The sequence below is a fragment of the Polyodon spathula genome, chromosome 46 (genome assembly GCF_017654505.1).
Source record: "Polyodon spathula isolate WHYD16114869_AA chromosome 46, ASM1765450v1, whole genome shotgun sequence".
NCBI lineage: Eukaryota > Metazoa > Chordata > Actinopteri > Acipenseriformes > Polyodontidae > Polyodon > Polyodon spathula.
Genome location: NC_054579.1, coordinates 2,377,453 through 2,404,538, shown reverse-complemented (window position 1 = coordinate 2,404,538; position 27,086 = coordinate 2,377,453). Strand labels below are relative to the sequence as shown.

Below are 27,086 nucleotides of genomic sequence, written 5' to 3'. Positions count from 1 at the left end.
TTATACTGGACATGTCCCAGGGCGATTCCCTTCTGCTCTTCTGTATGTGAGACTTTCTCTCTGATTACACACCTTAAAATGAATCCTACGCCACTCATTGGTCTCTTTGGTGATGATGTCCCATTGTCCAAAATTCAGTCCAATTGCCTGGCCTTTGCCGCTCTCCTGGCGGGACGCCTTACACACTTCTGAATTCGAAGCAAGTTGCCCCACCCACATTTGTTCACAGGATCAGGGACACTATGCAATTTCTCAAATTAGAAAAAATAAAACACTCTGCAGATCCACTGAAGTTTTATTGAGCTTGGCAACCACACTTAACTTACTTTGATAATTTGACCCTCTCTTCCTTATCACAGTTGGAAGTTGGGTTACCATAGTCCCTATTAGGCCACCTCCCATTCAAGCTGCTGCTGGCTGTGCATGACATATATATTATATATATATATAATTATTGAAGTTATTATATTTATTTTATTTACTTTTTCCTTCTGTGTGTTTCTCCCACCACCAGCAGCGTTCAATTACATACAAGTCAATTAAGAACACTATTATTAGAGAACTATCTGAACTCTGCTATTGGCTCGACACATGGTATTCTGAACTCAACCACAGAGGACTTAGTCCTGTCAGGATTCTTCTCATGAAGGGCTCTGTCACATTAGCAGCACTTTGCCCGTGACAGTCACACCACACCACACGTGTTCCTATCCAGCATTCCTGTCTGCTAATGTGCAACTTATCCCGCAGTCATGCTACAATTACCCTGGCAGCTGGATTCAGGGTTGGCGTTTCTTACCAGGTATTCAAATTTCACATCCAGGTATTTGCGGATGGTGAGTTTGGTGTCTGGGATCGCCTTGTTTAAGTAGGTATTCAGGTCATGCAGCATCTGATAGGAGAAGAGAACACAGCGTTACACACAATGCATTCAGGGAGTCTGCTGGAAAACACTGAAGCATTTCTGTCCCGTGTGGACCAGCTCAGAATGCCTTCCTTCCCCCCATTGTCTCTCATTTTAGTTGTATGTCTGTCGAGGTCTTCCTGTCCTTCCTGTATTTTATATGCTAGGTTATTGTTTAAAGTGAATACTGATTTACTTTGTTTGTAAAAATGTCTAAGTAGCACATACCCCACGCCACTGCTATATATAAAGAAATAAAGAACAAACAAACATTACAACCATAACTTACAGCAAGGCACAAAATCATAAAGCCACCCATAGCTGCCCAATAAGTAGCCAGTTTCTGAAGTGCCACTGAGGAGCAGCACAGAAGCACAGTATTGCAACAACCAAAACAAGAGAGGTTTCCGAGAGAGCAGCCCAAACAGCAATCCGGATCATTGATCAATGGTCTGAAGTACAGCACCAGGAGTGTCCTGCATACAAAATATCAAAGGGGTCTAGATCCAATACAATGGGCAACTGCACAGTGTGAGGCGAAATTATGAATAATGTACAAACCATCACTGTACCTGACTGAATGTGCCCTGCTTGCCACCATAATATATCAGAAACTCCCACTGCAGCCTATAGGGTTAGCAACTATGTACAGATGGTTTTTTTTTTTTTTTTTTTTTTTTTTTTTTTTTTTTATTATTTTTTTTTTTTTTTTTATCCAGGTCATGTAAACATTGTGATTTGTCCAAGCACTAAACAGAACAGTATATGCAGGACAGTTTACTCACTAACTCATAAGAACATAAGAAAGTTTACAAACGAGAGGAGGCCATTCGGCCCATCTTGCTCGTTTGGTTGTTAGTAGCTTATTGATCCCAAAATCTCATCAAGCAGCTTCTTGAAGGATCCCAGGGTGTCAGCTTCAACAACATTACTGGGGAGTTGATTCCAGACCCTCACAATTCTCTGTGTAAAAAAGTGTCTCCTATTTTCTGTTCTGAATGCCCCTTTTTCTAAACTCCATTTGTGACCCCTGGTCCTTGTTTCTTTTTTCAGGCTGAAAAAGTCCCTTGCGTCGACACTGTCAATACCTTTTAGAATTTTGAATGCTTGAATTAGGTCGCCACGTAGTCTTCTTTGTTCAAGACTGCATACCCACTGTATCACTGTCTCTTTACTCACAGACTCGTACATACAGGTGCACTGTATCACTGTCTCTTTACTCACAGACTCGTACATACAGGTGCACTGTATCACTGTCTCTTTACTCACAGACTCGTACATACAGGTGCACTGTATCATTGTCTCTTTACTCAGACTCATACATACAGGTGCACTGTATCACTGTCTCTTTACTCACAGACTCGTACATACAGGTGCACTGTATCACTGTCTCTTTACTCACAGACTCGTACATACAGGTGCACTGTATCACTGTCTCTTTACTCACAGACTCGTACATACAGGTGCACTGTATCACTGTCTCTTTACTCACAGACTCGTACATACAGGTGCACTGTATCACTGTCTCTTTACTCACAGACTCGTACATACAGGTGCACTGTATCACTGTCTCTTTACTCACAGACTCGTACATACAGGTGCACTGTATCATTGTCTCTTTACTCACAGACTCGTACATACAGGTGCACTGTATCACTGTCTCTTTACTCACAGACTCGTACATACAGGTGCACTGTATCACTGTCTCTTTACTCACAGACTCGTACATACAGGTGCACTGTATCACTGTCTCTTTACTCACAGACTCGTACATACAGGTGCACTGTATCATTGTCTCTTTACTCAGACTCATACATACAGGTGCACTGTATCATTGTCTCTTTACTCACTGACTCGTACATACAGGTGCACTGTATCACTGTCTCTTTACTCACAGACTCGTACATACAGGTGCACTGTATCACTGTCTCTTTACTCACAGACTCGTACATACAGGTGCACTGTATCACTGTCTCTTTACTCACAGACTCGTACATACAGGTGCACTGTATCACTGTCTCTTTACTCACAGACTCGTACATACAGGTGCACTGTATCACTGTCTCTTTACTCACAGACTCGTACATACAGATGCCTCCCTGTCTCTTTACTCACAGGCTTGAGTGTCTTGAGCAGTCGTATCCCGAACTTCTCAATGTTGCGATGCGCCTCTGCAAACTTCACGAAGGCTTCGCTGGCAGCAGCCTGGGGCTCCCGGACTCCAATCACAGAGAACACGTCTCCAAACGCTGGGCAGAGAGACAAGAGGTCAGCAGTACATTTCATTAATAACTTCAAAACACTCAGTTATTAACGCGATCAAACTGCCAGAAAAACAAGAGAGGACACTGTGAAAACAAACGAAACTCACAAGTACCAGGAACAACATGCTTGTTTTGAGCTGGAGTGTTTTACTTCAGAAGAAAAAAAGAAATATGACAGGAGGCAAAGTGGGTAATTGCACAGGATACAGTCGTCTCCATGTACAGCAACACCTCCTAAGAGAACACTTCGCCTAAGGGAACACTCTTGTGATGAAACAGATTTTTTCCACTGTAAATGCTCTGGCTGAAGGAACAGGAACGTTGCTTAAAATAACACCTTCATGGAAACAATAGCGATTCATTCACAACTGATACAGTTTTGTAACCTGATAGTGCCTTGTCATCACGAGAGTGTTGAGGCACACCGATTGGTTTATTAAATCTTTCCAGAACCATCGTCATATCATTGACTCAATTTGTATTCTCATTTCCTGGAGTGCACATCAGCGCTAAAAAATGGGAGCAAATGGCAAAACGCGCCACGGTTTCTCTTGCTACAAAAAGTTGGAAATTGTTTGAGCTCTTGGAAAGAAAAAAAAAAAAAATCTGAAAACAGACACAAGTCGCCGAGCAATTTGGTGTTTCCCATTCTGGCGAGTAGCTTCACCATTCTATTAAATAATGTTTATGTCTTGAATATTGTTCCTGTAAATATATTCATAATCCAGAGTTGCTGCATTTAACATGTGTAGGGGCGCTGTGTTAATTTAGTTTGACAGTTAGTTTATTAACATTGTTTGTCAGTTACTTGTATTATTATAGTTTAACATACATTGCCCTATTGCTTTTCTTTTACTTATTCAGTTCATTTCCTATGCTGATGCATGTGCGTCACATCAAGTAATATATATTTATTCATTGATTGGCTCATATTGGCGTCTGGTGGCTAACCTTAGAGAACACTTGGCTCCTTTCCCGACGGTTGTTCTCTAGCCAGAGACCCGTACTGTAACCAATAATAAAACCTCACTAGATCCAAGAGGACTGATGAATCCTACCTCGGTGTGTCTGGGACAGTTCAAAGAAAGCCCTCAGCAGTCTCTTGGTGTGCTCCATAAGCCCTGTGCAACACAAACACGTAGATAAATACATGTACTACATCATGAATAAATACTCACTCATGGAGCAAATCTCAGTTTAGAAAAACACAGTACAAACAATGCATAAAAAAAAAAAAACTTAAAGCATTTTTCATTAACACCATGCATACACACATAGTTTGGCATTGCATTGTTTCCAGTTTGAATTATTGCAGATGGGGCTATTCCTTCCTCACAATGAAACTACATTATACAATTGAATTAAAAAAAAAAAAAAAAACACATGCAATGCAGTTCCCCACCCTACTCAGCAATCGTCCCATGCTACCCTGTGCAGAGTAGTTCTCATGTATAAAGTGTGCTGCAATTCTAATACAAAAGTGAACTCCTGCCTACCTTTGTACAGCTCTGCAGTTCTCTCCAGCTCTTCCAGTCTCTTCACCAGCCCGTCTGCAATTAGACAAGAGTGTTCAGTCATTCTTTTCATTCTGGGAGAATGCTCTGTGGATACTGTGTCAGTGACGGTCATTGACGACAGCAAGGATATGAGTATCGCACGTGTGAAACCGGTCACCAGTGCCACCACTTAGAAATCTGGAACAACTTCTTGTAATAAATGTTAATGCAAAATTTCAACACAAAAACAGTGTCCCCCATTCTGGGCCATAATAAAAGTCAGAATGAAGACATTAAACCATTGTGCTGGATATTCTTCTAGTGTTGCCCAGTGAGGATTGGGAAGGTCCTTTTCACAATTGATTGTTGAGTTATGTCCAGTTTGTGTCCATATCTAGGGCTACTGATTTTCCATTCTTGGGAATAGCAAATTCTGTTTTTTCACCACTTTTTATCAATGTATTATTAACTAAATCATGGCATTTGAACATAAATATAATGCTGATAGTTAAAATAAGTCTAATATTACCACTTTTTTATTAAAGCCTAGATTTTTAACAAGGTGCTTATTGCTGTAATAGTAAATAAACCACCTGAAGACACTTCAACCTGTCATAATGTTTCTAGACATCACATGGCTCACTGCTGGCATTAAAAGAAGCAGGAAAACCTAAGAATTACATTGCAACAGTTCAGAAAACCAAATGCTCAGCACTGCTGTGAGAATACATTTTACACTCTTCCATTAACACTTGTAGTTCAGTATACAAATGAAGGGGTTTTGAAAAGACCTGTTTAGCTTATTGCTGGCACAACAACAACAGTACAAATGATTAAACCACTTAGTAACAGTCCAGCAATGTCATGTGAGAGTGATCCTATGTACAGTCCAGCAATGTCATGTGAGAGTGATCCTATGTACAGTCCAGCAATGTCATGTGAGAGTGATCCTATGTACAGTCCAGCAATGTCATGTGAGAGTGATCCTATGTACAGTCCAGCTATGTCATGTGAGAGTGATCCTATGTACAGTCCAGCAATGTCATGTGAGAGTGATCCTATGTACAGTCCAGCTATGTCATGTGAGAGTGATCCTATGTACAGTCGAGCAATGTCATGTGAGAGTGATCCTATGTACAGTCCAGCTATGTCATGTGAGAGTGATCCTATGTACAGTCCAGCTATGTCATGTGAGAGTGATCCTATGTACAGTCCAGCAATGTCATGTGAGAGTGATCCTATGTACAGTCCAGCAATGTCATGTGAGAGTGATCCTATGTACAGTCCAGCTATGTCATGTGAGAGTGATCCTATGTACAGTCCAGCAATGTCATGTGAGAGTGATCCTATGTACAGTCCAGCAATGTCATGTGAGAGTGATCCTATGAGAGTGCTATGTCCTATGAGAGTACCTATGTACAGTCCAGCAATGTCATGTGAGAGTGATCCTATGTACAGTCCAGCAATGTCATGTGAGAGTGATCCTATGTACAGTCGAGCAATGTCATGTGAGAGTGATCCTATGTACAGTCCAGCATCCAGCAATGAGAGTGATCCTATGTATGTCATGTGAGAGTGATCCTATGTACAGTCCAGCAATGTCATGTGAGAGTGATCCTATGTACAGTCCAGCATGTGATGTCATGTGAGAGTGATCCTATGTACAGTCGAGCAATGTCATGTGAGAGTGATCCTATGTACAGTCGAGCAATGTCATGTGAGAGTGATCCTATGTACAGTCCAGCAATGTCATGTGAGAGTGATCCTATGTACAGTCCAGCTATGTCATGTGAGAGTGATCCTATGTACAGTCCAGCAATGTCATGTGAGAGTGATCCTATGTACAGTCCTCCTAGCATTTACTAGCATTACAATAACCAGGGTAAAATATGAAAAATCAATAAAGGTGTGTTGACTGCCTCATTGCTCTGCACAGGTTCAGTGCTGTGTATCACATGACTAATTTAAACAGCGCCCCTTTTAATGGAAATGCACAATTAATCCTTCCAATTGTTTCTTTGCTAATTCTGCATTCTTGTTATTTGCTAAATTTAACAAGAGGCGTGTCTCCAGACAGAATGTCTTTCTGAAACAAACAGTGTGTAGTGTAGTGACTGCATCCTTTACACAGAGAAGACATACATTTCCTTTAAGGAATGCATAGCTAGAAAAACAGCTTGTTTCTTTACTGTCAGATAATACAATTTAATTAAGAAACGGCCAAGGTTTAACATTGCTATTTATAGCTTTATTAAAAAGCAGGTAGCGTGGAAAGAAATAAACTAATTAAATACGCAATTAATTTGGCTACTTACTTTGGGAAAGCCCTTTCTTTCGGGAAAGTGCCTTAGGTCTTTAGTTTTTCAGCACAGAAGAATGCAGTGCTTTGCCACTGTTGCCGCGTTCTTGTTCTTTATATGTTTGTGACTGGCAATATGATCTTTAATGGATGGTATTGATCAAATCGAATGATATAGTATCCCACCATCCTCACAGATCAGGGGTTTTCAATCTTCTTTTGAAACCGTGCCCCTCCTATTGGGAGGTTTCAGCTAAAGTACCCCCTACAATTTTCACTCACTGAATGGTACCACAATTGCAATAAATGGCAAAATAATCTGGTCAACACATTTCTTTTTTTCTCCTGTTTATTTAATATGTAATTTTACACAACAGTCTGGGACTAACAAGTTGCTGAGACAGAAAACCAAACAGCAGGCTTAATTCTTAAAACTTTTAAATGTCTTTGGATGCAAAGAATTAAAAAAGCAGTATTTAGGAATCTTTGGAAACACTCATATTTGCTGGGCAAAGTCAAAAACACAATATTCTGGATGAGGTCTTACTAATGCGTTGTAAAGTTTTAACATTACTTCCCTTCATTTAAATTCAACACTTTTCACTATATATCCATATGTACTTTTATACCAAAAAAAAAAGGATTTTACAAGCATCGGACAGTTTCGTCCTATTTCCCTATTAAAACGAAGGCGCAAGGCAGCAAGATTTTCTTCAGCATTATTACTCAGAGATTGTCAACCTACCTATTAAAGAACTGCTTCATTGACAATTCAGTACAAAAAGCAGGCATTCCAGGTTTCCCAGGATGCTTAGAACACATCAGCGTAATCTGGCAACAAATTCAATCAGCAAAAAAGGAGAGGAAGGAGCTCCATGTGACATTCCTGGATTTGGCTAATGCATATGGTTCAGTGCCACATGAACTTCTTTGAGCAGCATTTGATTTTTTCAGAGTACCGATGAAAATAGCAAATTTAGTGAAAGCCTACTTTGGAGATTTGCAATTTAGTTTTTCAACTTCAGAATTCAGCACTACATGGCAAATTAACCAATAACACTGAATGGGCACAAATGCAATTCAAGCCTACTAAATCAAGGAGCATCTCTATTATTAAAAGGTAAAGTAGTAGATAAAAGGTTCTACAATACCAACAGTGTCCAAGAAGCCAGTGAAAAGTCTAGGGAGATGGTATGACGGGGATCTAAAGGACACAGTTCATGTGGGAGAAGTTAGAATACAAGCAGTGGAAGAGTTGAAGAGCATAGACAGCAGCGCTTTATCAGGCAAACAAACTCTGGTGCTTTCAGTTTGGTCTACTGCCAAGACTGCTGTGGTCACTGACTGTGTACAAGGTTTCCTTGACAACAGTTAAGAACATAAGAAAGTTTACAAACGAGAGGAGGCCATTCGGCCCATCTTGCTCGTTTGGTTGTTAGTAGCTTATTGATCCCAGAATCTCATCAAGCAGCTTCTTGAAGGATCCCAGGGTGTCAGCTTCAACAACATTACTGGGGAGTTGATTCCAGATCCTCACGATTCTCTGTGTAAAAAAAGGGCCTCCTATTTTCTTTTCTGAATGCCCCTTTGTCTAATCTCCATTTGTGACCCCTGGTCCTTGTTTCTTTTTTCAGGTCGAAAAGTCCCTTGGGTCGACATTGTCAGTACCTTTTAGAATTTTGAATGCTTGAATTAGGTTGCTGCGTATTCTTCTTTGTTCAAGACTGAACAGATTCAATTCTTTTAGCCTGTCTGCATATGAGATGCCTTTTAAACCTGGAATAATTCTGGTCGCTCCTCTTTGCACTCTTTCTAGAGCAGCAATATCCTTTTTGTAGAGAGGTGACCAGAACTGAACACAATAGTCAAGATGGGGTCTTACTATTGCATTGTACAGTTTTAACATTACTACTCATTCAACACTTTTCACAATGTATCTGAGCATCTTGTTTTGCCTTTTTTTTATCGCTTCCCCACATTGTCGAGATGAAGACATTTCTGAGTCAACAAAAACTCCTAGGTCTTTTTCATAGATTCCTTCTCCAATTTCACTATCTCCCATATGATATTTATAATGCACATTTTTATTTCCTGCATGCAGTACCTTAGACTTTTCTCTATTAAATGTCATTTGCCATGTGTCTGCCCAGTTCTGGATCTTGTCTAGATCATTTTGAATGACCTTTTGCTGCAACAGTGTTTGCCACTCCTCCTACTTTTGTGTTGTCTGCAAATTTAACAAGTTTGCTTACTATACCATAATCTAAATAATTAATGTACATTAGGAATAGCAGAGGACCTAATACTGATCCCTGTGGTACTCCACTGGTTACCCCAATCCATTCTGAGTTTTCTCCTCTAATCAGTACTTTCTGTTTTCTACATGTTAACTATTCCCTAATCCATCTACATGTGTTTGCCTCAGCAGAGTGGGACTTTATGGTAAAGGACTACTGCAGCTACCAATCTCTGCTCTAACCAAGGAGTTTAAGTGCGCCAAAGTCCAACTGGAAATGACATTAGTAGATTCACGTGACAAATGCGTAAGGAAGGCAGCACCTGTGTTAAAAACTGGAAGAAAATGGATGGCAAAGAAAGCTGTGGAAGATGCTAAGGCTGCCCTTCGAATCGGAGATATTATGGGGCAAGTTCAGCATGGAAAAGGAGGTTTTGGTCTCAGTTCAGCTCCTCCTACATGGCACAAGGCAACCCCGGCTCAACGGAGGAAACTGGTAGTCAATGAGGTGCAAAAGCAGGAGGAAAGGATCAGGTGTGTAAAGGCCATTTCCCAGGCCAAGCAGGGAGAATGGATGAGATGGGAGAATGTGGAACAACACAAGATCGGCTGGCAAGATCGGAGAGCAATCACCAAGAAAAGGTGTTAAAACCAAGCCTCGCTCAGGACAATTGGAAGCTGCTAGAGACTGGAAGATGCTGGCAGATGTTGGTCAACGGCTAATATTTCCACCTGAGTCTGCTACCACTAACCTTCGACCAGACATTGTCTTGTGGTCTGGATCAGCACGCCTTATTCATCCGGTAGAGTTAACAGAGCCACGGGAAGATGCTGTGGATGAGGCGTATGAGAGGAAGAAACTTCGGTATGCCACACTAGCTGCTGAGTCCGACTTTACCCAGTGGAGGTGGGTTGTCAAGGATTTGTGGCACATTCTACAACCTGGTTTCTCAGAGACGTCGGGTTCAGTGGCCAAGAGTTGCATCGCACATTGAAGAACTTATCTGAAGCAGCAGAAAGGAGCAGCCACTGGCTGTGGTTGAGACAGAAAGATTATTGATGGGGACCTCAAGCACAATAGAAAGAAAGCAACTCTGATGTACAGGTAAGTAAGCTGGGCTGAGCTGAGTGGGAGATGGTGGGGAGTGATGCTGGGACACCAGAATCACTGTTGAGCCCTCTTGAGGTGTCGTGGGCTAGTCAACGAAACACCAAGGATGGAAGGTGCCCACTTGAAGACCCCAGAGATGTACCCTACTTGGCTCAATCCAGACGGTTGTCTGATTGAGCCAAGTAGGGTAAGCGCTGGGGAGACTGCACTGGGTTGAACTCCGGAGCCAGCACTGCAGCCGTTGTGTGTGCTGATGCACTGGGGAGGCAAAATGAGCCGATCCCTGGAGCCAGCATTACACTTCATGCAACCAACAACAGACAGAAGGATATCTACATCATCAGATGAAAAACAACGCAAATGGATGGAGATGCAGATGGATCACATTAGTTTACTGCAAAGCTACGTCTTAGTTGGTGCTTATCTTGGCGAGAGCAGAGTTCAAATCAGCATGGAGTTCAACTAGATCATTTTCATAGGTTCCTTCTTCAATTTCAGAGTCTCCCATATGGCATTTATAAGGCACATTTTATTGCCTGTGTGCAGTACCTTACACTTTTCTCTATTAAATGTCATTTGCCATGTGTCTGCCCAGTTCTGAATGCTGTCTAGATCATTTTGAATGACCTTTGCTGCTGCAACAGTGTTTGCCACTCCTCCTATTTTTGCGTCATCTGCAAATTTAACAAGTTTGCTTACTATACCAGAATCTAAATAATTAATGTAAATTAGGAATAGCAGAGGACCTAATACTGATGCCTGTGTTACTCCACTGGTTACCTCGCTCCATTTTTAGGTTTCTCCTCTAATCAGTACTGTCTGTTTTCTACATGTTAACCCTCTAATCCATGTGCATGCATTTCCTTGAAAACCAACTGCGTATAGTTTGAGAATTAATATTTGATGTTAGACTTTGTCAAAAGCTTTCTGGAAATCTAAATAAACCATGTTATATGATTTTAAATTATCCTTTGTCGATGTTGCATCCTCAAAAAAATCAAGCAGGTTAGTTAGACACTATCTTCTTTTCGTAAAACCATGCTGACTGTCTCCAGGATACTGTTACCATATAGGTAATTTCATTCTGGATCTTATTACAGTTTCCATAAGTTTACATACAATAGGAGGTCAGGCTTATTGGTCTGCAGTTACCTGGTTCGGTTTTGTCTCCCTTTTTGTGGATCGTTATTACGTTTGCAATTCTCCAGTCTGTCGGTACAAACCCTGTCTCAAGAGACTGTTGCATGACCTTGGTTAGCAGTTTGTAAATACCTTCTTTCATTTGAGTACTATTGGAAGGATCTCACCCAGCCCAGGTGATTTATTTATTTTAAGAGCTTGTAGTCCCTTTAACTCTGCCTCTGTTATGGTAAAATTATTTAAAATTGGATAGGAACAGGTTGACATGTGAGGCATATTGTCCATATCCTCCTTCGTAAAAACTTGTGGAAAGCAACCATTTAATATATTTGCAGTACCTTGATTCTGGTATATAGTATCAAATTGATTAATTTGCATTCAGGGTACCACTTCACTCACAGGGTCTCAAGATACATGATAAGCAAGCATGGGAATCAGAGTGGGGTAAATCTATGCTGCTTCATTAACACAAACACAAAGCATGAATCATATTACAGCACAATCAGAGAGCCATTCCACTCCAGGTTTAACAGGTAAAACTTAATAAATAACTAGTTTAGTGTCTGGGTTCAAGCAAACCATTCAGAACAAGGCTAGCACAAAGAGCTGCACAGTTTAAGGGTGGTCCGATCTAAGGCCTCCACACCAACAGCGATAGTGACACAGCAGGCAACCTGGAGTCTTACCGTTGCACAGGATGGCTCTGCTCAACCCCAGAGCATCTGCGGTTCCTGCGCTCATATTCTCCACCAGGCGGTGCTTCACCTTCTTAAGAACTGAGAAACAGAAGTGAGAGTCAGACACAGGCAGCCGCCACAGCAGCAACAACATTGCATTTATACAGATCTTTCATTGGACCTTCTGTATCAAAGCAATACAATTACTACATTAACTAAGTAAAAATGCATACTGTTTCAGAAGGGCGGCAAAGCATTCCTCAGTCTAGGGGCACACATAACAAACCCATGTCAGAGGATCTAAGAGAATGTTTTGTTTGCGTGCACAGTTTGTCAGGAAACGAAACAAAGCATAATAACTTGTGTGTGCATGAGTTAAAAAAAGTCATAAAATGTCATGATAAAAAAATGATGCAAAGGGGGTGACTTGATCAAACAACAGGAATCGGATAAGACACACATGTATTTAGAGCAGTATTAAGGAACCCCCATAGGTTGATGCAAATCAAGGGGTGACTCCCAGGGCCAATAGAAAATCAAGAATGCAATTTAATTACACAATCCACAGAAAACAACACCCCCAGCAATTCTCACATTTTAGAATAAAGCTATATTAAACCATGTAAATATATCCCCACCATGTTAACCCTTTGCAGTCCTATGTCGGACCAGGTCCGACATCATTAAAAAGAAGTAAAGCAAGGGTCTCTAGTCGCTTTTTCTCCGGAAAAATCAGAGAAAACCTTTCAATGGCGGAGTGAGACCGATAGGTGCTGAATGAAACCGAAAAAAAGGGCGTATCTCATAGCCCCATGCATTACAGAGATAACACGGACATAACAAAGGAGAGAGCTGCTTCTGCATCCAGCACTCAAAGAATATCACGGACATTTGCAGAGCTTTTTAAGATGTTATAGCAATAAAATAATGACTTGGATCACATTATTGAGGAGTTTGGTGATAAAACGAGTGATCAGGAGAGGATTTATCAGTATGCACGTCTATAAAGAGATATGTGAAAAACACAGCGAACAAGGGGTGGGGCTTGGCTGTAGATACAGTACTGGGTGTCCTTTTGCGATTCAATGCCTTTTAAACCTGTTTTACTCCGCAAAGATACAAATACATTACACTTCACAGCTTGCTCACACAGCACTAGCAAGACATTATCACAAAAAAACATTTTTAACTCTTTGCAGTCCATTTATTCAGCACTTGTCAGGCACATCTGGTCCAATTTATTTTCACATGCGCTGTTTAAAATATCGCAAAAGGACACTCAGTACTGTATCTACAGCCAAGCCCAACCCCTTGTTCGCTGTATTTTTCACATACCTCTTTATAGACATATTTTCTTACTATCTCAAAAAGCTCTGCAAATGTCCGTGACATTCTTTGAGTGCTGGATGCTGAAGGAGCTACCTCCTTTGTTATGTCCGTGCTATCTCTGTAGTGCATTGGGCATATGAGAAACGCCCTTTTTTTGATGATGAAAGTAACAGTACTGCATCTCATATTAGACATTTCCACATTGAAGATCAAGACAGTGTGACCCTGAGCAAGTCACTTAACCTCCTTGTGCTCTGTCCTTCGCACGAGAGTGAGGGTCCTATTGGAAGTGACTCTGCAGCAGCAGTTACAATTCATAGTTCACTCCCAAGCCTCTGTAAGTCGCTTTGGACAAAGCAGTCAGAGAAGTCAAGGCTACAGTAACCCTGGAGAAAGTGTCAAGTGAACATTGGACTATGCAAATTATTAATTTGTTCTACTTTAAACGTGATTGCATTTTCAGGAAATGCACGCCCATGTGTACAGTTTTAATCTGGGTTGTTATCTCTGCCTCGGAACAAGTTAAACTGTATCCTGACAAACTTTGTGAAGTCAGGGGACAGTATTTATTTTTACAATTTTTGCTAAATTTTATTTTTACTATGTTCACAAGCACACATTTGAAGAGCACGTAAAAACTCATTCTGAACACAAGACAGCGGCACTAAAGCAAATTTTAAAAAATGATGGTAAAATAGGTTTGATATGTGCAAGTATTTTTTCTTTATTTTACTGATTTGCCCCTAATGCTATACCCCCCACCCCTGGCAATTTTGCCAAAATATTGTCAAATATCCCTGCAACATTTGGCTAAAAAAAAATTCTCAGCTTTCTTGAAGCCCTGGTGATTCCTCAGTGCTACAGTGCTTTCAGCTGTGGCTTTTCCCAACAGAGTTCAGATAGTTCAGCTCAACCTCTCGGAGGGTTCAAACGGCTCGAGTTTCAGTGGTTAGTGAGTGTGGTGTGAAATAACTGCTACGGCTCAGCTGTTTCATACTGCTAAAGCCGCACAACTAGACAGGAACTGCTACTGGGAGAGACTGAGAGCCATTGAAAACTTGGACACTGCATACCTATGTCCAGACACTTCCCTTGCTTCGGATCAGCCTGGAGTTTGTTGTAATGGATGTTAACTTCCCCTTCCTAATAGAGAAAAGAAAGAAAAAAAAAAAACAGGGAGATTACGAACACAACACTGTACGATACGATGTAATAAAATGTAATCAGCCCGACACAGGTACAGACATCTGAAATGCACTTGCATCCAATAGAAATGACATCACATTAAGATCAGCTGTGTGCTGCAATTCACACACTCACTGTCAAGCACAGACTGTAAACTACTCCAGTACTGCTGCTGGTTTTCTCAGATGAAAAGCATGAGCGGTTTGTCAAATCGCATGATCTGACACCGAGTCCTCCAGACACTTTTTAGGGCACATAGGACCTTAAAATAACCTTTGTTTTACCAATTTTAAATGAAGGAACATTTCACAGGTGTTAAAGTGCACGTACGCCTTTGTATATCTGTATGTGTTACATATTGTATTAAATACAGGGACCTGGCAATAAAGAGATGTGAACCCCTGTGGTAACACAGTGTGTGGGGCTGCAAAGTGCAGCCGGGACGGTACAGAAGTGTGGCACTAAGAATGGATGACACTAATACCTGCTCCACAATACAATCAGCGATCTTTTCTGATCATGTGAAGCACAACCAATATAGGTCAAAAGCGACGGGCTATACACTGCAGAAAATTCTCATTTTCATTTTTAATAAAACCCTGAGGAAAACACATTACTTATATTCTTGTCGGACTGTCAGGTAGCATCTTGAGAGGGTTTAAATCTTTCAGATAGGTTTCAATATTGTAAAACTGATGAAGATTGCTCTGCTTTATCAGAAGTTAAATGTGGTGTTCCACAAGGCTCCGTTCTTGGGCCAATGTTGTTCTCCCTCTACATGCTGCCTTTGGATGACGTTATCCGGAGACATGACATCAATTTTGCTACACAGATGACACTCAATTATATTTATCCCTTAAACCAAGTGACACCTCAACTGTAAATATCCTCACTACCTGTCTGGCTGATATGCAGAGAGGTTGGTGCATGCTTTTAAAACATCCAGACTAGATTACTGCAATGCTCTGTTCTCTGGTATTCCCAGATCAATGTTCTCTCGACTGCAGCTTGCACAGAACGCTGCTGCCAGGTCTTAACAAGAAGTACGAGATATGATCACATTACCCTGGTACTGGCAGCACTACACTGGCTCCCTGTAAAGTTCAGGGTTGGTTTTAAAGTTATGTTTATTACATACAAAGCATTAAGTGGTTTAGCTCCCTCATATTTAAATTATATTTTAATCCCATACACACCTATAGGACCACTGCGATCCCAGGACGCAGGACTGCTTACTGTCCCTGAGATTTTTAAAAAGAACACAGGGGAGGTAGAGCATTTGGCTTGAGGGCTCCTGAACTATGGAATCAACTGCCAGTTTCTGCAAGGGAGGAACCAACTGCAGCGTTTTTTAAAACCCGATTGAAGACATTTTTATAAACTGTCGTTCATATTTTAAATGTTATTACCTTGTATTATGCTGCATTTTACCTGTATAGATTTGTATTTTTACATTTATTGTTGATTGTTTTTTGTGCTCACCAAACAATTGCTGTTTTGTTCTGTTGTGAAGCGCCCTGTGACAATTTATTGTGAAGGCGCTATATTAAATAAAGATTGATATTCACGAGTGAATCTTTTTCCTTCTTAAACAACCAGGCTTTGAATTTCAGCAAAACGTTACTGTAAGCATGCTGTACAATGGCAGGGTTCCAATGTCATGCTCTCATGCTGAGCAATCGGTTTCTGCAATCCTTTCATAAAATCAAGCTTAAAACCACACTGAGCCTGGGGCTTGAGCACAACTACCTTAAATATCACACAGGAGGAGCACTCCTCTTTTAGGAGCCCCTTGTGTTCCCAGGCTCATCCTCCACTTTCAGCTGCCCCAGATTGTGAAATTCTATTTATTACTGTAATAGACTGAGCTGCCCTATCTGTGGAACTGGGGCTGGAGAAAGTAGCTGAACATTCATTTAGAAGTCACATTTAACTTTTGAAGAACCCACACAGAACAGATACAAGGACAGGTAAGTCATTTTGTATTTGTAGTATAATTTGTATTGGGAGGGGTGTGTTGGTGGAGCCTAACTCTGATCTACAATCTAGGAAATACTTGTACTGTAATAACCTCAGGACATCTACAGCTCATCACCCTAGAGAATTAACTTTTTGCTTCACAAAGTGGAATGAAACCTACTGAATAATGTTAGGTTAACATATTGAATTACACACCGCTTTGTAGTTTTCTCTCTCTCTCTCTCTCTCTCTCTCTCTCTCTCTCTATAATTATTAATGGTCTTATGCAGTGAAAATGCCTCTTGAATTAAATGAAATACCTCATAAAAGGGACATACAGTAAGAAAATTAATGCAGTTTAAAAGTAAAAAGAAAAGTATGAAACAGGTTTAATATGACTAATATTGTAAATACTTTAAACAGTAGCAAACGAAGAATCCTGAACATGTCATCTGAAATGTACTGTTTTATGGGGATCCTGCATTTATTGTCACACTTTGGTAAGTTTACTTACAGTATACTGCCTGTGAAGAAAAAATGTTGACAATTATAAAAACTAAAGCCTGTCTAGTTTCTCATTGAAATTGTGTCTTGAAGTTTAGAAATACTAAAAGAAACATTGAAAGAGATTTGAGTCGAAACGTTTCTCATTTAGTTTATTACTTTATTTCTAAATGTGGCATTAACAAGTGTTTAATAGTTTGGATGTCTTGAAGTTTAAACAGTAAATGTTTTTTGGGATATGAAGTCTACTTATTAAATGTAGATTTGCAGCCTTACTTAAAATGAAGTAAGTCATCTCCTTACAGTACAGTACAAAACTGGGCCCATTGTTCAAATTCACAACAAACAAGAACTGCCGCTACATCACATAAGGTAACTGTGGCGTTGGGTTAAAACAATACCAAAATAAAACAAAGGAAACCCTGCAACAATGCGTTTCAACTTCATCGGGGTACAAAGCAGACAAAGAGCTAGCAACCTTCCATTCTCATAACAAACAAATTAGCAACCAGTTAGTTCATTTTATTTGTCAATTAGTTGAAATGGTTTAAATTCCCCACAAACTCACCTTCACAGCCTGGATCATCTTGGCCACCTCCACCTTGGTCTTGCCCTTGACCGGTTTGCCGTTGACCCCGGTGATCTCATCACCTGCAGCCAGAGTGCCGTCTAGCGCAGCCGGTGTGTTGTCAAACACCTGCAGGAGAAAATGCGCCTTCTTGAGGACCAGCAGCCCCCCACAACACCCAGGTCAGCGCTCAAGCTGTGCTTTATAGCAGAGGCTCTTCTCCTCGTGTTTAATATCTTATCTGGTTAATATTGTAACACCGGTGTTCTGCAGGATTCTCCATTGCTGCTTCTGCAGGCTTGACAGGCTTACTAACCATTCCAGCAAAAATCTAAAAAGACTCTTTTCAGCAAAACGATCTTCTGGAAAGACTCCTAAAAAGCTGATTATGAGAAATAAAATAGGAGTGTTCTTCATGATTCAGGGTGCAATGCATCACTTATTATGGTAACAGTATCCACGGTTTTAGGAAAGGGAGATCGTGTCTAACTAACCTGCTTGATTTTTTTTTTTTTTTTTGAGGATGCAGAAAATGGATAATTACAAAACATATGACATGGTTTATTTAGATTTCCAGAAAGCTTTTGACAAAGTCCCGCATAAAAGATTAATTCTCAAACTGAATGCAGTTGGGATTCAAGGAAACACATGTACAGGGATTAGGGAGTGGTTAACATGTAGAAAACAGAAAGTACTGATTAGAGGAAAAACCTCAGAATGGAGTAACACAGGGATCAGTATTAGGTCCTCTGCTATTCCTAATCTACATCAATGACTTAGATTCTGATACAGTAAGCAAACTTGTTAAATTTGCAGATGACACAAAACTAGGAGTGGCAAACACTGTTGCAGAAGCAAAAGTTATTCAAAATGAACTAGGCAGCATTCAGAACTGGGCAGACACATGGCAAATCACATTTAATATAGAAAAGTGTAAGGTACTGCATGCAGGCAATACAAATGTGCATTATAAATACAATAGAAAGAATCTATGAAAAAGACCTAAGAGTTTATGTTGACGGTCTTCATCCAGACAATGTAGGGAAGCTATAAAAAAGGCCAACGCAATGCTCGGATATATTGTGAAAAGTGTTGAATTTAAATGAAGGGAAGTAATGTTAAAACTTTACAATGCATTAGTAAGACCTCATCCAGAATATTGTGTTCAGTTCTGGTCACCTCATAAAAAAAAGGATACTGCTGCTCTAGAAAGAGTGCAAAGAAGAGCGACCAGAATTATTCCAGGTTTAAAAGGTATGTCGTAAAATTAATTAGTCTTAGCAGCGTAGGTCGTGGTTCACAGCGAGCTGTTAATTGCTAGTTAGCAATTAGCAGATTGTCTTTGATCATTTGTTAGTGTAATAAATAACGAGTTTGGCTCTGAAATCACTCTTTTAGCATTAAGGATAGTTGTTACAACACAAACACATTGTCAATACCCCGGTCCATACTCACGGGATGAAGTCCACTCTTAACAAGCAACAAAGCTGGAAACTATATTGATCGTTTGAAAAAAGGAGTAATGCAGGGTTTTTGAGTTTTAATTCTTTAACGAACTGCATAAAGCAAAGGCAGAATACTGCATACATGAAACGAACATGTACATGCAATTCTACTCGTATTCACAATATCATCTCATGAGCTTACTCCAACAGTTTATAGTTCATTTTGATTGTCCTTTCACTATAACGAGCCCCTCGACATAACGAACAAAAGGCTTGAACCCCAACAGGCTCGTTACAGCGAGGGTGTACTGTGCTCGAAATCTTTGGAACCAGTCGTAAACCTAGGACAAGGAGCCCTCCAACATTAACGTGAATGCACACACTCTGCCAGAGACAATGGTGTACATAACAGACTACAATTTACTGCTTTTCAGATTTGCATTTAAATATTTAGGAACATTTGTTGTATAACAACTGTAGAGAAAATTATCAATTTTCAGTGTGACAACAGTATGTTTAAATAGTGAAATAGAAATACCTTTTTAGACTGTAAAATAAGCAATTTTTTATAGTGAAAAAAAAAAAAAAAAAAAAAAAACACAGCCCTATTTATAATTCCCACTCGTATTTGAAAAATCACACAGCTTCCATTTGAAGTTTAACTATGGAGACCCCTGTCCTGGAAGTGAAGCATTTCAAATGCAGGAGGGACAGCACTTCACCTGATGGACGATGATGGGACCCTCCTTACCTGGACAATGTAGAGACAGGGACAGTACTGAGCTCCTCCTCCAATGCTGATCCCAATCAGATTCTGAGCGTCCTTCTTGAGGGTGACGGTCCCAGGAACTGTGGGGATCCCGCTGACAAAGCAACAAGAAAACCGCAGTGAAGCCCCCAGCTCAGAAACATGCATACAGTGAGCTTGTCAGTCTCAGTTGTTAAAGGAGTGTTGACTGGTGCTTTAAAACACAGTTTCTTATTAGCTTTATTACTTCTTTAACACTGTAGATAACCTGCTGCCTCCTGGTCTCTTTACTGTAGGACACTTGGGAGTATGTTTATTTGATGCTGCTTTTGTTTAATTTATTAAAAGTACTTTGAGGAAACCAACATGTGCGACATTGTTTGCAAGACTCTTTCCATGGGCGCCCGCAGCAGGACTTGTCTGTGCGTTGTTTGTTTGTTTACGTTCTGAATGTTTCGCAGGGCTAGAGAAGGGAGGAGCGAATACACAGCCGTCAATCTGTCTGGGTCCACCAATCCTGGACAGGCACTCAGCCGCATGATTTACTTAGGGGGCGGAGTTCAGCTAATGTCTGCCCGGGATTGTTGAATGCTGTCAGGGGTGGAGTTGAGAGGATATATAGGGGTTTTGTGGAGACAGAAAGAGCTGATCGACAGAGAAGAGTGAACGATTAGAATCTATAGAGACAGTTACTTATTACCGGTATTTAATTTGGCATGGTCCATGGCTGACAGTGCTCCTTTCCTTTTGCTGCGCATGTTACAACATTTTAAGCTTTTCAACTGTACGACAGTTATGAGCAAACGGAAGCAAATAAGTTTATTTGAAGCCTTCAAAAAAGGTCAAAACAGGGCTTTCTTCTAATAATTAGAGGAAGGATGAATCGAATCAAAATAATAACACAAGTAAAAGACCCGAACCGTCTGTTTCAGGGACGTACAGAAATGAGGTTTTCAGTGCTGAAAAGATGTTGGCAGGACCGGCATTTAAAGGAAGTACTACAATATCTGAGACTGAAGATGTGCAAGATATTCGCCTTGTGAGTGCAGATGTACTTAAAACAAAATCAGACTCAACAAAATTAAGTGCTTTTCGAAACCGATTTCAGCCAAAAAAGGGATGGGCAGCACAAGTCCGCTGTATTTTTGGAAAGTAACTGCGAGTCCCAGATAAATTCTTTGACGAGGCCTTGTATCCAGCATTGCGATATAGTGAAGCAAAGGATGGTGTGTTTTGTGTTGCCTGTATCATATTTTCATCTGGTAATATAGTACTACGATCTCGGCCTCTTGTAGACTGCAGCAACGCAAAGAAAACACCTTACAACAAAAAAGCATCTGGAGTGCTCAAATACGTGCTGCTGAATTTGTATGTTTTTGTGACAAGAAGCAACAGTCCATAATTACATCTTTAACAAAGCCCATCAGGAACATGCAGAATGTAGTAAGTCAGTTCTGAGAGCAATTGTAGATTTAATTATGGTCAGAAAACATTTCAATCAGGGGTCACGCCAATGAGAGCAGCAACTTCAAAGCTTTCTTACAATACCGAGCGAAAGAGGTTGTGGCTTTTGTGAATGCATCTCCCAAAAAGAATGCACTGGTTTTCCGATAAAAGTGACACTAAGCAGCGTCTACAGAAGTTTTCTGACACCCGCTGGTCTCAGCAAGATGCTGCCTTTCCACTGTCATCGTGAACTATGAAAACTTGTTTGCCACCATTGATCACTTAAAAACAGACGCAGACGCAAGTGTAGTGGCACCGCTGTACCCATAGCCAGTGCAATGGAGTCATTTGAATTTCTGGTCTATATTACTGTGTGTCAAGGGCTACTGCAGTATCTCACTCCACTCAATGCTCTTCACAACAGGTCATGTGAAAGCCAGCAATTTAGTTTCACTGTTTGGGGACAAAAGAGTAGACAGCACCTATAACAACCTGTGGGAAGGTGCCTGTGCACTGGCTGCAAAAGTTGAAATAATTGTCTCAATGCCTCGTATAGCTAGACTTCAAACCCAGAGATCGAATGTCCCAGCTTTAGTGCCACAGTAATACTGGCGCGTGAACCTATGGCTTACGTTTTTTTTGGCTCATCTAACCACACAGTTGAATGATCGAGTGTGCAGTTTTTTGCCTCAACTTAAAGCCCAACATCTCCTACCCAACAAGTTCCCAATGCTGACCCAAGCTATGTGGAGTGAGATACAGGGACACTGAGATACTGTACCCTAACATCTCCAACATCTTAAAAGTACTGCTTACCATGCCCGTGTCCACTACTTCAGCCGAGCGCTCCTTCAGCCGTTTGAGGTGACTGAAAACTTACCAGCGCAGCACCACGTCAGAGACGTGACTAACCGGACTGGCACCGATGAACATTCACCACGAGGTGGCCTTCAACAGTAAGAAAGTGTTGCGGGACTTTGATGCAACAGGAGCCCAAAGAATTCTTCTGCTCTTTCAGGATTGAGCAGGTAAAAGCACATTTATAGTTATATTCCTTCTAAAATTAACACCACATTATCATCATCATCATCATCATTATTATTAAACTACTTGTTCGTTATAATGTGTAAGAAAAGAAAGTTTAATGGATTTGTGAGGGAGTTTTCCCTCTGGTTTAAGTTTATATTTCAAATAGATTTATTTGTACTTTTTATTGCTATAGTATGTCACTTGGTTTACCATTGAGTATTTTATGCGATGTCAGTGTGATTCAGTTTTGTGTACCGTGTAAATTATTTCTGGGCCCTGGTACAGTACACCCTGGACCACGAATACAAATAACACAAAATTACACACACACACAGTCAACATCCCAGTGTGTAGCATGGGATGCCACCTCTGCAGTGATGTCAATTATTTTGTCTTAATAAAAGCGTGCGCTTTATAATTATGCCTCTGAAATGAAAATAACTGTATATTATGTTGCAACAAAGCTGGCAACTATACCGATTCAAGATTTTGCTTATACAGTGCCTTGAAAAAGTATTCAGCCCCCATCCCTTTTCTCACATTTAAGAGTCTCACAGCCTGGGATTTTGATGCATTAGATTGGGAATTTTTATTTGTGCGTCACATTCTTCTTCACACAGTCCCCCCCCCCCCCCCCCCCCCCCCCCCCAAAAAGAAAGAAAATAATAAACAATAAAAATTAAAAAACAGAAATATCATCATTTTTTAAGTATTCACCCCCCTGGGTCAATACTTGGTTGAACCACCTCTGGCAGCTTTTACAGCCAGTAGTCTTTTCGGATAAAGTCTCTATTAACTTTGTACACCGTGATGGAGCAATATTTGCCCATTCCTCGCAAAATTGCTCAAGCTGTGTCAAGTTAGTTGGGGAACGGTGATGGACAGCAATTTTGAGGTCTTGCCACATATTTTTGATGGAATTAAGGTCAGGACTGGGACACTCAAGGACATCTATTTTCTTCATTTTAAGCCACTCCAGTGTTGCTCTGGCAGTGTGCTTTGGATCATTGTCCTGTTGAAAGACAAACTTCTTCCGCAGTTTGAGTTTTTTGGCAGAGGGGCGCAGGTTTTTATCCAGGATTTCTCTGTATTGTGCGCCATTCATCCTCCCATCAATCCTGACAATACTGCCAGTCCCACAACATGATGCTACCGCCGCCATGCTTTACAGTGGGGATGGTGTTACCTGGCTGCTGTGCAGTGTTTGATTTGCGCCACACTTAGTGTTCAGGCCAAAAGGTTCCACTTTAGTCCCATCAGACCACAAGACGTTCTGCCACATAACTGCAGTGTCTTCTGTGTGACGTTTTGCGAACTCTTTGCGGGCAAGGATATGGTTTCAGCCAGGGCTTCTTCCTTGCCACTCTCCCATAACAGTCCTTTTTGTGGAATGCCTTTGAGATTGTTCCTACATGAACACCATCGTCCATCGCAGCCACTGACTTCTGTAACTCATTCAGCATCACAGTTGGCCTCCAGTAGCTTCCCTAAGAAGTGCCCTTCCTGTCGCAACTAAATTTAGAGGGGCGGCCTGATCTAGGCAGTGTGGTGGTAGTTTCATATTTTTTTATACTTCTGTACGATGCATTGAGCTCCGAGGGATGTTCAATGCCTTTGAAATGGTTTTGTACCCTTCCACAGGATTTGTGCTTCTCTATAAATCACATCCTGACTTGTTCAGAATGCTCTTTCGTCTTCATTTTGACTCTTTCTTTTGAAAGTCTCTATCATACTGTGGGAGCGGTATTTATCCTCAAGTGATGAGAGAGCAGAGAGCAGGAAGCAGCTGCAACTTTTCATCTATAGTGCTATCTGTCTTTCAAATATCTGCAGATTCCCAATTGAAGTACAATATACAGTCACCCCCCCCCCATCACTAGTTACAATGTTGCACTCCTTTTGTAAATCATGGGTAAAGATCATCATATTGAATAGTAGGAATTTTTTTTTTTTTGTAAAATAGAGGCTACTTTCAGAGGCAAGATGGTAACTGAATTTTTAGAACACTTTTCTATGACTAAAAAAAGTAAATTGGCTAACCCTACACCCAATTCTGTGCCATTATTACAATGCTTTTCTTTAGTTCTACATTTTTAACATCACTGTAGCACCTGTTACTTACAGCTTATCTTCCTCTAGTTCATAATCCATATCGGTAAACATCTTGCGGTTCTCCCCGTCCCGGTGTACAAAAACCTTCCTTCTGCAAAAAAGAGAGAAAATGACTGAGACACCTTCACAGATTTGCAATGGAGAGCAAATCATTCTGAAGAGAAAGGGTGATCTCTCCAGGGCAGGGGGCACATGGAATCCCACCAGTGAATGCTGCAGACACAATAAAACTACAATACAGAACTATATTATTGAAACACAATTGAAGTAGCCTACATTTTTCGTTCGATGTCCTTTGAATTATGATTTTTTTTTTTTTTTTCAATACTGTATTACAAGTGTAGAGAGGTTATACTAAGATCAATGCCCTAGTTAGACCCCACCTAGAAGTTGTAATTTTGGTCACATCACTACAAAAAGTCTAGGCTGATCCCAGGACTTAATGTCATGAGGAGAGGTTAAAATAATGAAATCTCTTCAGCCTAAAAAAAAAAAAAGAAAAAAAAAACTGGGGACTTGTTTGAAGTCTTCAAAATCATAAATGGATACGTTTTGTAGTTATTTTAGTTACAACTACAGTTAGTTATATTTACATTTAGTTTATATTAGTTAATAAATAGAACAGCCGCTTAGAACTAAAAAACGTGCTTACAGAAATAGTTAAATAGAGGCTACTTTAAAAAAAAAAAAAAAGGTTTGCATGTTTGATTAACTTGAGTAATTTATTTAACTCCCCAGTGTGACGCTGGTTCTGTTACGTTTTCTTTTGCCAAGTCTCCACAGATAGAGAATTTTCTCTCCACATAGGCTTGAGATGCTGGTGCAGCGACTAGATTTTCAGCTACACACGGCATTCTACCATCACATAACGGTTAAAAAAAACGCTTTCACACGTACCCCACTGCCTGCGTGCAACTTTCTTTTACCGCACGAATGACCACAGAATTGTGCTGCTGTTCAGAGCGCGAGATCCCTCTACGGGTTATACGGGTTGCAAGACACTGGACTGGAAGTGAATGACCAGTTTTATGCCCCAACTTGTCAAATATCTAAATAATGTCTTCAAAAAAATGTTTGGTATTATTTGGTTGTCATTTGACAGTATTTTTAGTTGAAGTTACAGTTGCTATTATGAATATGTTTTATTTATATTAACATATATTTTAGTTAACTAAAAAAAACTCAGGTGTAGATAAAGTCAGCACAAGACACAATTTCAGATTTGGCACAGGGAGAATAAGAGGGCACAAGAGGCAGCCGAGTTTAACAAGGAACGCGCCTCGATGGGCCGAATGGCCTCGTTCTCTAACTTTTCTTATGTTCTAAATAACCACAGTGGTGTTTCGTTTGGTAACCTAAAGAACTCTACCCTATAGATTGTGCTGGTTTAGGTATAATGTAGTGTCTACCTTTAAACCCCAACATGAAAATAAACACGGACAAGCAAGCCTCAGCACATCAGGCATCTTTCTTCTTGATCTCTTTGCTTTATTAAAACAGTATTCGAACAACTAGCTTTATCAGTGGCCAATACTGTTGAGTTGCAATTGAATGTATTGTTTGTAAACTGTAAGTTGAAGCTGTGATTATAGTTACATGCATTTAATTATTTACTTTTGTATACTAATTATACTAATTAAAAACAATATGATTTTAACATGTGTCTGGATCCCTTTCGAAAGAGGGTTACATCCTGGTTAAATAACATTTCCATGGGGGCCAAACAAGGCAGGAGAAGGTGCGTGTCCCTAAAGCTACAGTAGCTGGTCTGCCTATGACTTCGAACAGGCTAAACAGGAATATAATAAAAGAAGGACGTGCATTTTAGTGCAAAAGGTTTACAGCAACTCATACACTGCAAAACGTACAGGCACAGGGCACTGCAACTGGATACCCGTCTCTATAACTGAAGCAACACACACACACACACACACTGTGGCTGGACACACAAGATAACCTGTCACAACGCACTCGAACTACACAGAACCCCGTCACCGCTGAGGCGCAACATCGCTACACAAGCAAGCTGTGCAGTCTGATCATTCGTTGTTTGTTTATCTCCTGTTTACATACGTATACGTGTGCGTGTGCGTGTGCGTGTGAGTGTGAGTGTTTAGCATCACATTTAACACACGCTTTACTATTTCAGCACTTTCAGCGAGAGATTTCTGCAGCACAGCCACAAGCCTTGGATATTAACCAAAACATGTGACACGTGTCTATTTACCTGCAACTGCTCATGTCTCAGTGAAGACATCGTTATTTATTTATTTAACTCGTTTCATTTCACCTTTCTCAGCGTTTTCTCTTTCGTGTAACTCACTGACACGTTTGCGGTAGACACCGGAGTATTAGATGCGTTTTATTTCATAAAATCTGTATATTTTTTTCTTAATAACCTCTACTGTTTGTTTGAAATTCGCATTTATTTGTTTATTTTGCATCGCCCTCACATCCTCACTCACCTGGCAGGTCGGCTCTGTTTGGATTGGCTCGTCATTTCCTGGGACACGCCGGAAGACGCCGTCTAACACATTCCTCCTAATCCCACAATCCAATGGCCGGTCTATGGAGCTGGGAAGTGATGCTCAAGGGATAAATGTACCCGCAACCGTGACTGCCAGGCAGGTCTGC

At 40.6% G+C, this 27,086-nt stretch overlaps 2 protein-coding genes across 2 annotated transcripts in view; one reads left to right on the top strand and one right to left on the bottom strand.

The window, feature by feature from the left end:
- Positions 1–27,086, top strand: part of slc16a8 (solute carrier family 16 member 8) — an 83,385-nt gene that overhangs the window by 10,954 nt on the left and 45,345 nt on the right. The window lies entirely within an intron of this gene.
- Positions 725–27,086, bottom strand: LOC121306112 (PRKCA-binding protein-like). Its single transcript, XM_041237826.1, has 10 exons — positions 26,918–27,086; positions 24,463–24,543; positions 19,869–19,980; positions 17,673–17,801; positions 14,530–14,599; positions 12,137–12,226; positions 4,665–4,718; positions 4,227–4,289; positions 3,020–3,153; positions 725–892 (listed from the first exon to the last, which is right to left on the bottom strand). The coding sequence occupies exons 1-10, from the start codon at positions 26,950–26,952 to the stop codon at positions 740–742; spliced, it is 921 nt and encodes a 306-aa protein (XP_041093760.1). The 5' UTR covers positions 26,953–27,086; the 3' UTR covers positions 725–739.

What these genes read in the sequence shown, in the direction of transcription:
- LOC121306112 (XM_041237826.1), bottom strand. Translation starts at nt 26,952, where the DNA reads ATGACGAGCCAATCCAAACAGAGCCGACCTGCCAG. An exon ending in AAACAGAGCCGACCTGCCAG is followed by an intron (nt 24,544 to 26,917) that starts GTGAGTGAGGAT and finishes TCTTTTTTGCAG; the next exon opens with AAGGAAGGTTTTTGTACACC. An exon ending in GAACTAGAGGAAGATAAGCT is followed by an intron (nt 19,981 to 24,462) that starts GTAAGTAACAGG and finishes TTGCTTTGTCAG; the next exon opens with CGGGATCCCCACAGTTCCTG.